Consider the following 13,233-nt stretch of genomic DNA (forward strand, 5'->3'; position numbering starts at 1 on the left):
AACTCCAATGCACTTTAATCTTCTCACAGCCTTTACTGGGCCTGACTTTTCAATCGTAGAATCATACAGCACAGAAGGCCAATTGTGCTGGTGCTGGCTCTTTGAAAGAGCTGTCCAATTAGTCCTACTCCACTTCTCTTTCCCAATCGCCCTGCAAATTTATCCTTTTCAAGTATATATCCAGTTCCCAATGCTTCATAGCATTTTGTTTGAAACATCCCAATTGACTGTATTTCTTTCTCCATTTTTTTATCTTCTTCTGTTCACAGCTGAAAAAGATCGGACTTCCCAACACAGTGGGTACAAGATGTTTATTGATTTCTGGGACAGGCTACTGAACTGTTATTTACAGTCTAAGGGGAAACAACATCAAAAGTAGCTCATCAATATTTTAATTATATTGTGCCTTTAAATTTGTGAAAAAACTATGCTTTATGACGCAATGCATAGAAGTAATTTTTTTTTCAAATCCTTTATGTGGGAAAATTTTCAAAAAAAATCCCAACATGTGTCAAACATATTATTACTAATTCAGTATTTAAGGAACATGTTGATTACAGGTCTGTCTCAGGAAATAAACTATAACAAAACAGATTATTTTGCAGTTGTGTTTAATATTTACTGCTGGGTTAAGCCATTCGAATGACTATAAACTGTAATACCAGCACTATGAAGCAAATCAAAAGAAGTCTTGAAGCATTGTTGAGTTTTTTTGACTTCAGAAGGGCTTGTAGTTACAAATAAATGGAAGTTCTTCTGAACAGACTCTGTCATCCCATTTGCCTCCAACACCTGAAAAAAAAATAGTAATTGTTAAGATGAACAGTTTCTGTCACAAACATGGTTCATCGGTGACTCTGATTGCTTTATGCAAGTATGTTGCTTTTTTTCTTCTATTTAGATCCAAATATTTGTTGTCTCCTGTTGTGTGTAAATACTGGATTAGATAGTTCAAGACCGAAAAGCAAAGCATATTCTGTTCTGGTTTTCCTATTGGTGGCAAGGAAGAGCTTGCCACCAATGCTAAAGTGCTACACCCATTTCAATAACTTAACTAATTCTTCATCATTCTAAATTCCCCACACATCACAAGAGTCTTCCCATACTCCTATTAGTTGTGGAAAACCAACGGGCAATCTGGGGAGCACTGCGGACACATTTTGAAAAAAAGTCCCCCCTCATTCTGGCCTCCACACTTGCTGGAATTGTGGAACCATAGTTTTTCTCAAAATACCTCCATTAGACCAATTTCTATAGTTTATCATTATAACTAAAGTCTCATCATCTTAGTGAATCTCTCACAAAAGTTAATGAATGCCTCATTTGAACCCATTTATGTTCCTTTCTTGGAAGTCACCATCAGTTATAGTGCGTAAAGTCAATGAGTTGCACATCATCATTAAGATAGGCTCTATTAGAATATTGCGTGCAATTCTGGTCGCCACACTACCAGAAGGACGTGGAGGCTTTGGAGAGGGTACAGAGGAGGTTTACCAGGATGTTGCCTTGTCTGGAGGGCATTAGCTATGAGGAGAGGTTGGAAAAACTTGGATTGTTTTCACTGGAACGACGGAGGTGGAGGGGCGACATGATAAGAGGTTTACAAAGTTGTGAGCGGCATGGACAGAGTGGATAGTCAGAAGCTTTTTCCCAGGGTGGAAGAGTCAGTTACTAGGGGACATAGGTTTAAGGTGCGAGGGGCAAAGTTTAGAGGGGATGTGCGAGGCAAGTTTTTTACACAGAGGGTGGTGAGTGCCTGGAACTTGCTGCCAGGGAAGGTGGTGGAAGCAGATACGATAGTGACGTTTAAGAGACATCTTGACAAATACATGAATAGGAAGGGAATAGAGGGATATGGGCCCCGGAAGTGCAGAAGGTGTTAGTTTAGGCAGGCATCAAGATCGGCGCAGGCTTGGAGGGCCGAATGGCCTGTTCCTGTGCGGTACTATTCTTTGTTCTTTATTTTCTCTGGTTTCTTGATCAGGCTGATTCTCAAAACTCATCTTAATTTCCTCAAAATAATCTCATCTTCACTTAGATCAGGAGATCATCATTTCTTCATTTCATCCTCACCTAACAAATTAAAATCTCACTACTGTCTCCATTTCCTAGATGCCAGAGGAATTCTTTTAAATTTACATCAAGTGCGCAACATTTTTCTGTAGTCATGACAGTTATTCCTCAACAACAACTTGCATTTATATAGCACTGTTAATGTAGTAAAACATTCCAAGACACTTCACAGGAGGATTATGAAACAAAATGTGACACCAAACCACATAGGGAGATATTAGGGCAAATGACCAAAAGCTTGAACAAAGGGGTAGGTTTTAAGGAGCATCTTAAAAGAGAAAAGAGGTAGTGACGCAGAAAGATTTAAGGAGGGAATTCCAGAGCTTAGGGCCTAGGCAGCTGAAGGCACAGCTGTCAATCGTGATGCAATTAAAATTTGGGATGCACAAGAGGCCAGAATTGGAGGAGTGCAGATATCTTACAGGGTTGTAGGACTGGAGGTGGCTACAGAATAGGGAGGAGTGAGGCCATGGGGGGATTTGAAAAATGGATGAGAATTTTAAAATTCAGACATATGTTAACAGTCACGGGGTGATGGGTGAACAGGACAGGCTTAATGTTTAACCCCAGCTGGGGCTGGGATCAGAGGCAGGCAGGAACTAAGAATAGCACCGCCGGCTGGAATGCTTGTTTCCCCACTCCACCCCCCACCCTGGGCCATTTTCCTGGAGGTAGGATGCAGTGGGGGCTGGCAGGGCAACCCGCCCACACGCAGCAGGTAGCTGATCCAACTTGTTAACGGCCATTTAAGAGCAATTAAAGGAGGCCGACTGGGATTTTCCAGTCTGGCTCCAGGTTCCCAGAGGTGGCGGGAGCTAGTTCCGGTGCGTGGAGACTGCCTCCTGGTAGCAAACTAGGGGGCCATCTTCCCTGGGTGCAGCAGCAGCCACAGGCTGCCCTGTAGAGGCATTACCTATCTGCGAAAGCCATTTTTTTAAAAGTTGGAGAGAGGGCGCCTCTATTTTGAAGTGCCCTCTCCCTTACCTGCCCTCGCAGCCTGCTGGTCCTTTCAGGCTGGAAGGCCTCTGATTGGACCTTCGACTTCAACAGCCTGCCCACCATCCTTAATTGGATGGTGAGCCCGCCCTCTGGCCATTAGTTGGCCGCTCTGGAGAAAATGACAATGAGTGATTGTTTCCCACACAGTGCAAGTTTATGACCCACATTTGAGCCTAATGGTGGCAATCAGAAACCCGCAGGAAAATTCCTGCCCTTGGTCCGAGTTAGGATGCAGACAGCACAGTTTCGGATGAGCTCATGTTTATGGAGGGTGAAAGATGGGAGGCTGACTAGGAGAGCATTTGAATAGTCAAGTCTAGAGGTAACAAAGGCATGGATAAGGGTTTCAGCAGCAGATGCTGAGGCAGGGATGGAGTCAGGCAATGTTATGTAGGTGAAAGTGGGCCATCTTAGTGATGGAGTGGATTTCTGGTTGGAAGCTCATTTTGGGATCAAATATGATATCCAGGCTGTGAAAAGTCAAGTTCAGCCTCAGTTGCCAGGGAGAGGGATGGAGTTGGTGTCTAGGGAATGAAGTTTGTGGCGGGGACTGAAGACAATGGCTTCTGTCTTCCCAATATTTAGTTGAAGGAAATTTCTGCTCATCCACTACTGAATGTCGAACAAGCAGGGTGACAAGACAGTGGAGAGGTTGCATTGGTGGTGGTGAGGTTGAGCTGAGTATTGCCAGTGTACATGTCATCAGCATTTCTGCTTATAGAACCAAAGCCATAGACAAGCCAATAAACAAAGAATGCAAGGGCAAATAGATAGTGGAGTATAATATCCGCTACTGCAGCTCAGCAAATTATAAATCCATTCCACCTTTTCTACGGGCTCATTATGGGCTTTGTTTAATTTGCTAATTGAACTTATTGTAAGCCATTATATGGAAGAAACACTCTCACATTTATACGCTATTATTGTTGGATTGGGATCTAGGCTGGGAATTTCCTTGAAATTGCTCCCTGTAAACTCTAATCCTAATCCTAACCTGCAAATGAGGTTTCTGTCTAACTTTCCACAAAGTTACAGTGGTGAGTAGGCGTAGTTCCAAAGTAATTCCCAGCTCAAATCTTCAGCAGATCTGTTCTTTCAATCACTGTTGAACCTCATTGCGGGTCTTTTTTTGTTACTTTACTACTTTTGCATGTTCCTACAGTGGGGCTGAAGAATGAAGATAGATTTGGTTGTGTTTTCTTCATTCTTCATGTGAAGCATTCTCCACATACCAAGCTCCCTCTTCATGCGTTTGGATAGTTTCATTTTTTAGAATTATGATGCTTCATCTCGCAAAATACTGCAGCATAGGTGAAAATGAATGGATGTTCAGATCCAGTAGCTACCTTTTATAGAAATCAAGCGTCAACAATAGATTTATGACATCACATTGTTCAGGGTGTGCACATGAGTTCCCAGAACCAATTGAACAAAGGATAAACTTCTATAGTGTTTGAAGAATATTTTAATTGAAGAATGAGACAATCACAATCAAGGTAGGTAATCCATCGTTAAATATTCTACTGGCGACGACTGGGATTTTAATACTGGGGAAAAAAAATCAACACTGCCTGTCGAAAGGGAGGGATGACTATTTGATCCGTTAGCAAATTGTGGGTCTAATATAGAACTTTTTCATAATTTCAAACCACAGAGGCATTCAAGAAAAATGAGGAAGCTATAAATCATTGATCTCATCACCGATGTCCAAAAGGTTGGATTCATGAGAAGATCAATAATTCCACCATTTTAACTTGGGTAACTATCATCAAAAAATGATTTGATTTGCCAGATGTCAGGTCAATCATAGAAATACCTTTTATAAGTAACATATATCTGAATCTATAACTCAATACTATCAAGGCAGAGTTCAGTTCAGGTCACTTCCTATTGCAAAGCTGGGTTCAGTGTTCACCTTTAGCACTCATGGAGTGCAAAGCTCTGTGATGGTCAGTTATGAGTGAGAACTTACCCCATTGTTTCAGTACATCAGCCTTTCCATGCTTCTGAAATTCATATGCAGGTACAATACATCATAACACAGTTTAGAATCTCAATGTACCTTCAGAATTAATGTTCACACAGTTTTCCGTCTCTGCTTCATCATCAGGTTGGTCATGATTCCATTTTGTGAAATCCATTGCAGATCCATCGGTCCACAGGTATATGCCCTCCTTCGTGAGAAATAATGTCATTAATGATGCCAATGTCTACCAAAACATCAATCATGTAATATAAAACTAGAAAGTACAGTCAGTATCAGCTGTGAAGCCTGCACTCTTGGAGGGTTATGGAGCAGTCATTCCATTATAACTGCTACTATAAATACAACAAAAACATGTGTTTATGTAGTGCCTTTAACATGTAGAAATGTTACACAAAGTACATGATCAAAAAAGGATAATGAGTCAAAGAAGCAGTGATTTGGATGGGTGAGCAAAAACTTGGTTAAAGAGGACATGAGGATGATCTTAAAGGAAAAAAAGGGAGTGGAGAAGTTTGAGGAGAGAGTTGCAAAGCACGAGCTTTATGCTTCTGAAGGCTCTATTGCCAATGGTGGGGCAAAGGAAATGGAAGCAAGCACTAGAGGCTAGAGCCAGAGGAACAGAGAGTTTGGAATTGGGGATGGTTGTAGAGATGGAAGTGGTAGTAGGAACAGAATCTTTGTGATGGAGAGAATATGGAGTCAGAAGTTCAGTTTGGCCCTGCTGAACCTGAGGAGAAGGCAGAGAGAGGGATGGAATTAATGGCAAGGTTACAGAGCTTGTGTTGGGAATCAAAGCTGATTGTATTGCAAAGACCAAAGCTTTACTGGAAGAAATGGTGACTCATCCAGGAATGGGTATCAGGCAAGCAGTCACAGAATCAATGGAGTGGTCGAGAGAGATAGTGAAAAAATAGAGCTGGATGTTGTCAATGTATATATGAATTATATGACTAAGGGGCAGAATGTAGATGAGGAAGAGAGGGGCAAGGGCAGATGCTTGGATGACTCCAGAGGTAATTGGGTGGGAAGTGAAGCCATTGCTAAAAATTCTCTGGCTATGATCATATAGGTAAGAGCAGAATCAAGAAGGGGCAATCCCAATGAGCTAGATATCATAGGGTGGGTTTCTTGATGGGAATGGAGGCGATGACCTGATAGTCTGGATTATTAATATTCCTAATTCTGCTGCTTCATTGATGGTCAATGAGTAGTCATTAAAAGGCAGATTTTACCGCAGTTTGAGAAAACAGTGACATTCTCAGAAACATTAAGAGATGTTCAGTTAATATATGAATATTGCTGAAAGAGTAAATGTCCAGGTGACAATCACTCAGTAAGCTTCACCTTGTGGCAATCACTCAGACCAATCCAAGTGCTGGGTTGTGCTGGATTCTTCTGCTTTATCAAAGTCTGAATGAACTTATTGTGTTCTTCCCAGTGTATTGAGGCAAGATGAGCGCCTGGTGCATACATTTGGCAAGATGTCTTGAAATTAAAATAAAATAGTTTCAGTGATTATTTTCCATTGATTATGTTCAGTTCCATCACTCTTTAATTTGATTATAGCTTCCCAGCCACTTTGAATAAAGACAAAACCAATAATAAACAGATCTCCAGTAGAACTGCTGACAAGTACCTGGGATCTGGAGGATTGCTCTGATGTTTAGCTGCTATCCTCGGCTATCCCTTTAAGACCCCAGCTCAAGTACTCAAGAATCCAGTCAATTTGTAATTTTTGCAGAATGCAGAAAAGGTCAATTAGACCAGTGGTTCTCAAACTGGACCCTGAGGATCCGTAGAGACATTCTGGGGTCCGCAAAATAATGTAAAAATGCTTACCGAGCAGGGCCAGACTTACTGGTGGTGACCGCCCAGGGCGCTGTGCTCAGTCCTTGGATCTAAAGTGTGCCACCACGTAACCATTCAGGACCGCTGCTTAAGACGCTGAACTTTTTGATTAAATGCCCCATGCAAAGTGATGTGGCAAATGTTAAGGAAGTCCGCTGCCTTTTGCCTTGGTGTACTGTCACTTAAGGAGGCACACAAAGCTGTCAAACTAAACTCAGACCATCCTTCAGCCAGTCTCCCAGTGCTCTGCAGGGTCACTGCTTTATCACACTGAGTAAATAAAGTTCTATTTTTAATTAGATGGGATTTTTATGGGTGTTTTGAGGGAATCATATTCTGCAATTCCAGCCACTTTTCCTTAAAAAATAAGAAACCTCAGCTTTTATGTAGAATGATTTACTAGTGTCATTGTCAAACATCTGGCCAAGGATAGACAAACTCTGCAATGAGAAGCAGGCACACTCATCTCATTGATATCTATAAGTAAATGTCTGCTTAAAAACATTATTAAAACACATTTTACATGCAACATTTTCATATTGTGAGCATTATATAGTAGTATAATTTAGATGTGGGTCTGTGATTACTAATCTATTTGAAAAGAAGTCCTTCAACCAAAATGTTTGAGAACAACTATATTAGATAGTTGTAAATTGCTTGAAAATTTCAGTCTCCAAGTCAATGATTGCTACTCTTTCTCTAACCAATTTTTTTCTATCTGGAACAAAGTGTGATGTCTAGAGTGTGACATTCCTATCCGAACTACAGACATATATCTCCCAAGCTATTGTTCATGATAAGTTAGATCCATCCTGCCATCATTTGCAGCATGATAATATTTGCATATTCCCTCAATTACTGAAACACCTTCACTGCTAGTCCTTAAACACTACCTTCTTCATGTTTTAATGTGCACCCCCTCACCCAACGGATCTTCTACTTTCCTGTACTGTGTTTGTCCCAGTCAGTTGTTCTGTATGCTCATTCCCCATTGCTGCCTATATCCACTTCTACCCTACCATCCACCCTACCCCATCCCTCAAACCGACAGCTCTAAAAAAGAACTAGAAGCCAGTTTTCCAGCACAGAGACTTTTAGGACCTGAAATTGTGCTTCTAGTGCATTACCATGCAAGCACAATTGAATAGTTTGTATCAATGGGGTACTGATAATTCTTGCCTCGCTGTCAGAGAACCATTCTGTAATAATCAATCTGTAATACTTCTAATATCATCTCTGGGAGAGAACAGTTACAAAGATTAATCACCATTATAAGAGGGATAACTGGAGACTTCCCTTGAAAATATATAGAAATGTACATTTTATGACAATTCTGTAGCTTCATTAAACCTCTTATCACCATGACTACCTTGTGTGTCTAAAACTTTTTTGCACTTGTGACCCTAACCTCTTACCTCTCCTTCGTGCATGCTCAATGTCAGGAGGTTCTCTCATGTGTTTCAGATGGTGGAAGAGTTGGAGGAGTCCCCAACTCCCATCTACAACACAATGCAGGTGGTATGGCATAATGTGAAGCTCACCCTGGCTACCATGACAGACCAGGAGATCAATGCAGGCCCAAGACCTCAGGGAAAGGCCCTAAAGGCAGATGTGCCTGTAGTGGGGACCCACCAATCATATTCAAAATAGGGAATTGTCCATAACCTCAGCTTCTCCCCTCCGCTCTTCTCCCCCGCTCTTCTCTTTCCCTTCTGCTTTCCTCAGTCAGCTTTTGTTTCTTTCCCCTCTCAGGCCACCATGAAAAACCAGAAGCTGAATTTTTGGTGATAAGGGAGACCACCTTACATATGACTAATGAACTCCTCCTTGATGAGCCACCACCCAACCACACAAGGAGAGGGGGCAGACAACAAGTGTCATGTTGCCATTGTGGAGCAGACCATCAGCATTCTTTTGCTGTCTTGGGGGAAGCCCTATAAAACTGTCTGGAGTGTACCTCCAAATTTGTATTGGTCTGCTATAACCTGCACTACATTCCAATTATGAGGGTGCAGACACTGCCATCAGACATCTGGAGACCACCTCAGGAGGGGGAGGAGGAGGAGGAGAAGAAGGAGGGAGAGGAGAAGGCAGGGAGGAGGCATTCAGGACCCCTTCATTCCTGATGGGCTGTCCGGGAGTGCCTGCACAGACTTCAGTTCCCTTAGGACACCATCCCTTCAGCACTATGGATCCACTATTTCCCAAATTCCCATCCATCTGTGACATTCCATCACAGCGTCCTCAGCCAAAATCTTGCAGTAAAGTCACCAACAAAAACCTTGCCGTAACATCTTTATCCAAGAACACATACAATTATACAAATAAAAATTAACTATTCACCCTTGTGCAGTCCCTTGCTGCCTGTCTTCCAGATGCCTTTTCCTGGTCAGGGCTCCTACACAGTGCTACCACGTAGCTGCAGCATGGTTGGTGGAAAGTCGGTGTCTTTCATGAGGGGAGACTGCAGATGATTTTGCAGGACACCCTGAAGCAGCTCTGGGCCTTGAGGGCTCAGTTTTGGAATGCACCAATTCAACATGGGCAGCAGCAGTCTGGGCCAGCTGGCTGAAAGGCAACAGCAAGGGCATTGGAGGAGTGGCAGCGATGGGAACACCAATGCTGTTATCCTGAGAAAGTACAAAAAGTTTGTCTCCATGGAGCCACTTGCACCTCCCCAGGGTGGCGCCACAGCAATCGTAGTGATCTGTTGGAGGACAGATGATGGACAGCTCTAAGGGTCTGCAAGCCCCTTTGAGCACTGAAATCCACAGCCATGATGGCAGCTGTCTGAGCCTGCATGGCAGCAAGTATGGATCTCATGATCTCTGTCTGAGTTTTCGCTGCAGCATTGAGACATTGGGTGGCTTCCGCCTGTGCTGCAGTGGAAGCTGAAACAGTGGCCACCAGATACTGCATCATGGCTGGGTCTGCTAGTGCTGTCATGGATTTGGCCACCACTCTGCACGATGCGCTGTGCCATGTTGGAGCCAGACTCCTCCAGGCTCCTTGACAGTGACAACAGGCTGTCTGGCAGTCCTGCAAATGCACTAAGCATCTCGCTATGCATACCCATCAGTATTTTCCTGTATGCTGCCCCATCGAGTCCCCTGCAGTACAACTCGTGTGCGACCTCACCCTCCAGTGAGCTGGCCCACAAACCATCCTCCCCCTGCCCCCCCCAACGATGCTGCAGCCCACTCATGCCCAGTGACTCACCATGACCATCTCCAACAAGAGAGAATCTAACCATCTCCCCTTCATAGTCAATGGCATCACATCGCTGAATGCCCCACCATCAACATCCTGGAGGTTACCATTGACCAGAAACCTAACTGGACCAACCATATAAACACTGCGGCTACAAGAGCAGGTCAGACACTGGGAATTCTGAGGCAAGTAACTCACCTCCTGACTCTCCAAAGGCACAAGTCAGGAATGTGATGGAATACCCTACACTTGCCTGGATAAGTTCAGTTCCAACAACACTCAAGAAACTCAACACAATCCAGGATCAAGCAGCTGCATTACTTGCACCTAATCCACCACCTTAAACATTCACTCTCTCCACCACTGGTGCACAGTGGCAGCAGTGTGTACCATATACAGGTTCCACTGCAGCAACTCACCAAGCCATTTCGACGGCACCTTCCAAACCCGCGACATCTACCACCTCGGACAAGTTTAGCAGCTGCATGGGAACAGCACCACCTGCAAGTTCCCCTCCAAGCCACACACCATCCTGACTTGGAACTATATCACTGTTCTGTTACTGCCATTGGGTCCAAATCCTGGAACTCCCTTCCTAACAGCACTGTGGGTGTACCTACCCCACATGGACTGTAGTGGTTCAAGAAGGCAGCTCACCACCACCTTCTCAAGGGCAATTAGGGGTGGACAACAAATGTTGGCCTTGCCAGCAACAATCACATCTCATGAACTAATAAAAAAATGTGATGGTGCTACTTCATCAGTAGAGTGGTGTTGCTCTCACTCCTCCTCCTGAGGTTGTTGTTGCTTGGCAGTTGGTAGATTTTGGGTATCTGAACACAGAAACTCAGAAGGGGAGGGTTGGGGTGAGGAAAGGGAAGGTGGGAATGGAAAGGAAGAGGTCCATGGCCACACCATTAATAGCTTGCTCATCATGCCAGATAGCAGGATGAGGGTGAGCTGGGAGTTGAGAAGGTGCTTAAGGAAGGAACATACTGTCATCCTCAATGTTCTCAGCTACATTGGATGCAATGAGCTCTGCCACATTTGACTCCATGATGCAGACAGCCATCTCCTCCATAGGGCTCAGGAGATGCAGGCATCCTTGTCCTCCAATGGTTCTGCTCTGCTCCCTGGGATTGTGCGTGACCCTTGTCGTGCAAGAGAGAGGGAAGAATATCAGTGAATGTATTGCAATGTGTTTGGGGATGTGCCTGCCATAGCTGAATAGCTAGAGGTATATGGAAGCTTCCAGAGGTGGGTGTGAGACTTGCATCATTGGAAGGTGTGTGAAGGCATCTGAATGTTAGGCCTGTGTCCTGACTGCTAGGAATAGCTGATGGATGAGTGATGGGGGTGTGGTGTATTGAGCAGCACAAGAGGCTGATGGTTTGGTGTGTATGAGATATCCCATGAAGAAGCATTCACTGACCTTGTCCACCCGTGTGAGGTCATTGAACTTCTTGCACTACAGCTGCCATGTCCTCAGGGCCAGAATCCCTTATCACCTGCTCCCATTCCCTTCAGAGGTTGTTTCTTGAGAGCCTCCTGGACCCCATGGAAACCTAGGGCAAAAAATTGAGCTGCATAATTCCACTTGCAGTGGTGCCACAGATCCATTTGGAAGGGCGTACACAGGTGCGTCTCCTGCATGTGTCCGAGGGCCTTGAAAGTACACTATTGTGACATCAGTGACCCAAAATGGGGTGATGCAAAACCAGGATACCAAGTTTAGTCAAAGCATGTACAGGCACAACTTCATTAGTCACTCCTGAAACAACAAGCATCACGCAGCAAGATGCGGCCTTTTCTGTGGCTATGAAAGAGCCACTCAATAAGATGCAACTGAGGTGTTTTTGACTCACATTTGCTAAGGCAGAATTTGTGGAAGCACTGTGGTAAGTTGCTGGAGTTATTTGGAGTTTTTGTTGACCACAGAAATGGAGGAAGCACCACTGCCTTATGCAGGTATAGGGGTCAGTTGTCGCAGTACCGGCTGCTCTGCAAAATGACCAGGACATGCAGAGGAGGAGATAGGAAGGAGAAGCTCTGCAAGGAGGGTGGAGAAGGAGGGCTAGCCATAGGAGGCCCTACCCGCAAAGATTATTCCGGGAGTTACACTCCTACTTAGCTATGAACCAGGACTGGTGCCTGAGGAGGCTACCATTTCCAAAGGAGGTTTTCAAGGAGTTGTGTGACCTTCTTTACACTGATCTGGAGCCTCAAAGCAGCGTGAGGATGGCTCACCAAGTGGCCATGATGGTCATTGTCACCCTAATGTTCTATACCATAGGATCCTTCCAGGCAGGAGCAGGTGACAACAGTAACATCTTGCAGTTTTGTGCTCATAGATGCATCAGGGAAATCACAGAGGCACTGTATGCAAGGAAAGGGACTTCATCCTCTTTTCCCTGAGGATGAAAGGGCATGTGGATTCACTAGGATAGCAAGCTTCCTGATGGTGCAAGACGTCATTGACTACACACACGTGGCTCTGCGGACCCCTCACGTCAATGGGGAGCAATACAGAAATTGCAAGGGCTACCACTCTCTAAATGTGCAGTTGGTGTACAACCACACCAAAAGTTCATCTTGGTGAATGCCCACAACCTGCCCTCACCCCTTCCCCTCCATCCCAGAACTGCAACATGGTTCCCCTTGTTGTCACTTTCCATCCCACCAGCCTCCACATCCAAAGGATCATCCTCTGCCATCTCTGCCACCTCCAGTGTGATGCCACTACCAAACGCATCTTCCCCTCCCCTCCCCTGTCAGAATTCCGAAGGGATCATTTCCTCCACAACACCCTTGTCACTCCTCCATTGCCTCCGACACCTCGTCCCCTTCCCACAGTACCTTCCCATTTAATCGCAGGAGGTGTAATACCTGCCCTTTTTCGTTCAAGGCCCCAAACACCCATTCCAGGTGAAGCAGCGATTTACTTGTACTCCTTTCAATTTAGTATAATGTATTCACTGCTTACAATGTGGTCTCCTCTACACTGGGGAAGAACAAACGCAGATTAGGAGACTGCTTTGCGGAACAGCTCCGCTCAGTCTGAAAGCATGACCCCGAGCTTCTGGTCGCTTGCCATTTCAACACACCCCCCTGCTCTC

General features: G+C 44.5%; 1 protein-coding gene across 1 annotated transcript in view; it reads right to left on the reverse strand.

Moving 5' to 3' along the window:
• Positions 1-594: 594 nt before the first annotated feature.
• The window catches only part of LOC137379606 (uncharacterized), a 33,904-nt gene continuing 21,265 nt past the window's right edge, over positions 595-13,233 (reverse strand). The window contains exons 3-5 of the mRNA XM_068050671.1: positions 6,404-6,544; positions 5,135-5,246; positions 595-792 (exon numbers count right to left, since the gene is read on the reverse strand). Coding sequence (XP_067906772.1) covers positions 719-792; positions 5,135-5,246; positions 6,404-6,544 — 327 coding nt within the window. The 3' untranslated portion in view covers positions 595-718. The remainder of the gene's footprint in view (positions 793-5,134; positions 5,247-6,403; positions 6,545-13,233) is intronic.

The sequence above is a fragment of the Heterodontus francisci genome, chromosome 18 (genome assembly GCF_036365525.1).
Source record: "Heterodontus francisci isolate sHetFra1 chromosome 18, sHetFra1.hap1, whole genome shotgun sequence".
Lineage (NCBI taxonomy): Eukaryota > Metazoa > Chordata > Chondrichthyes > Heterodontiformes > Heterodontidae > Heterodontus > Heterodontus francisci.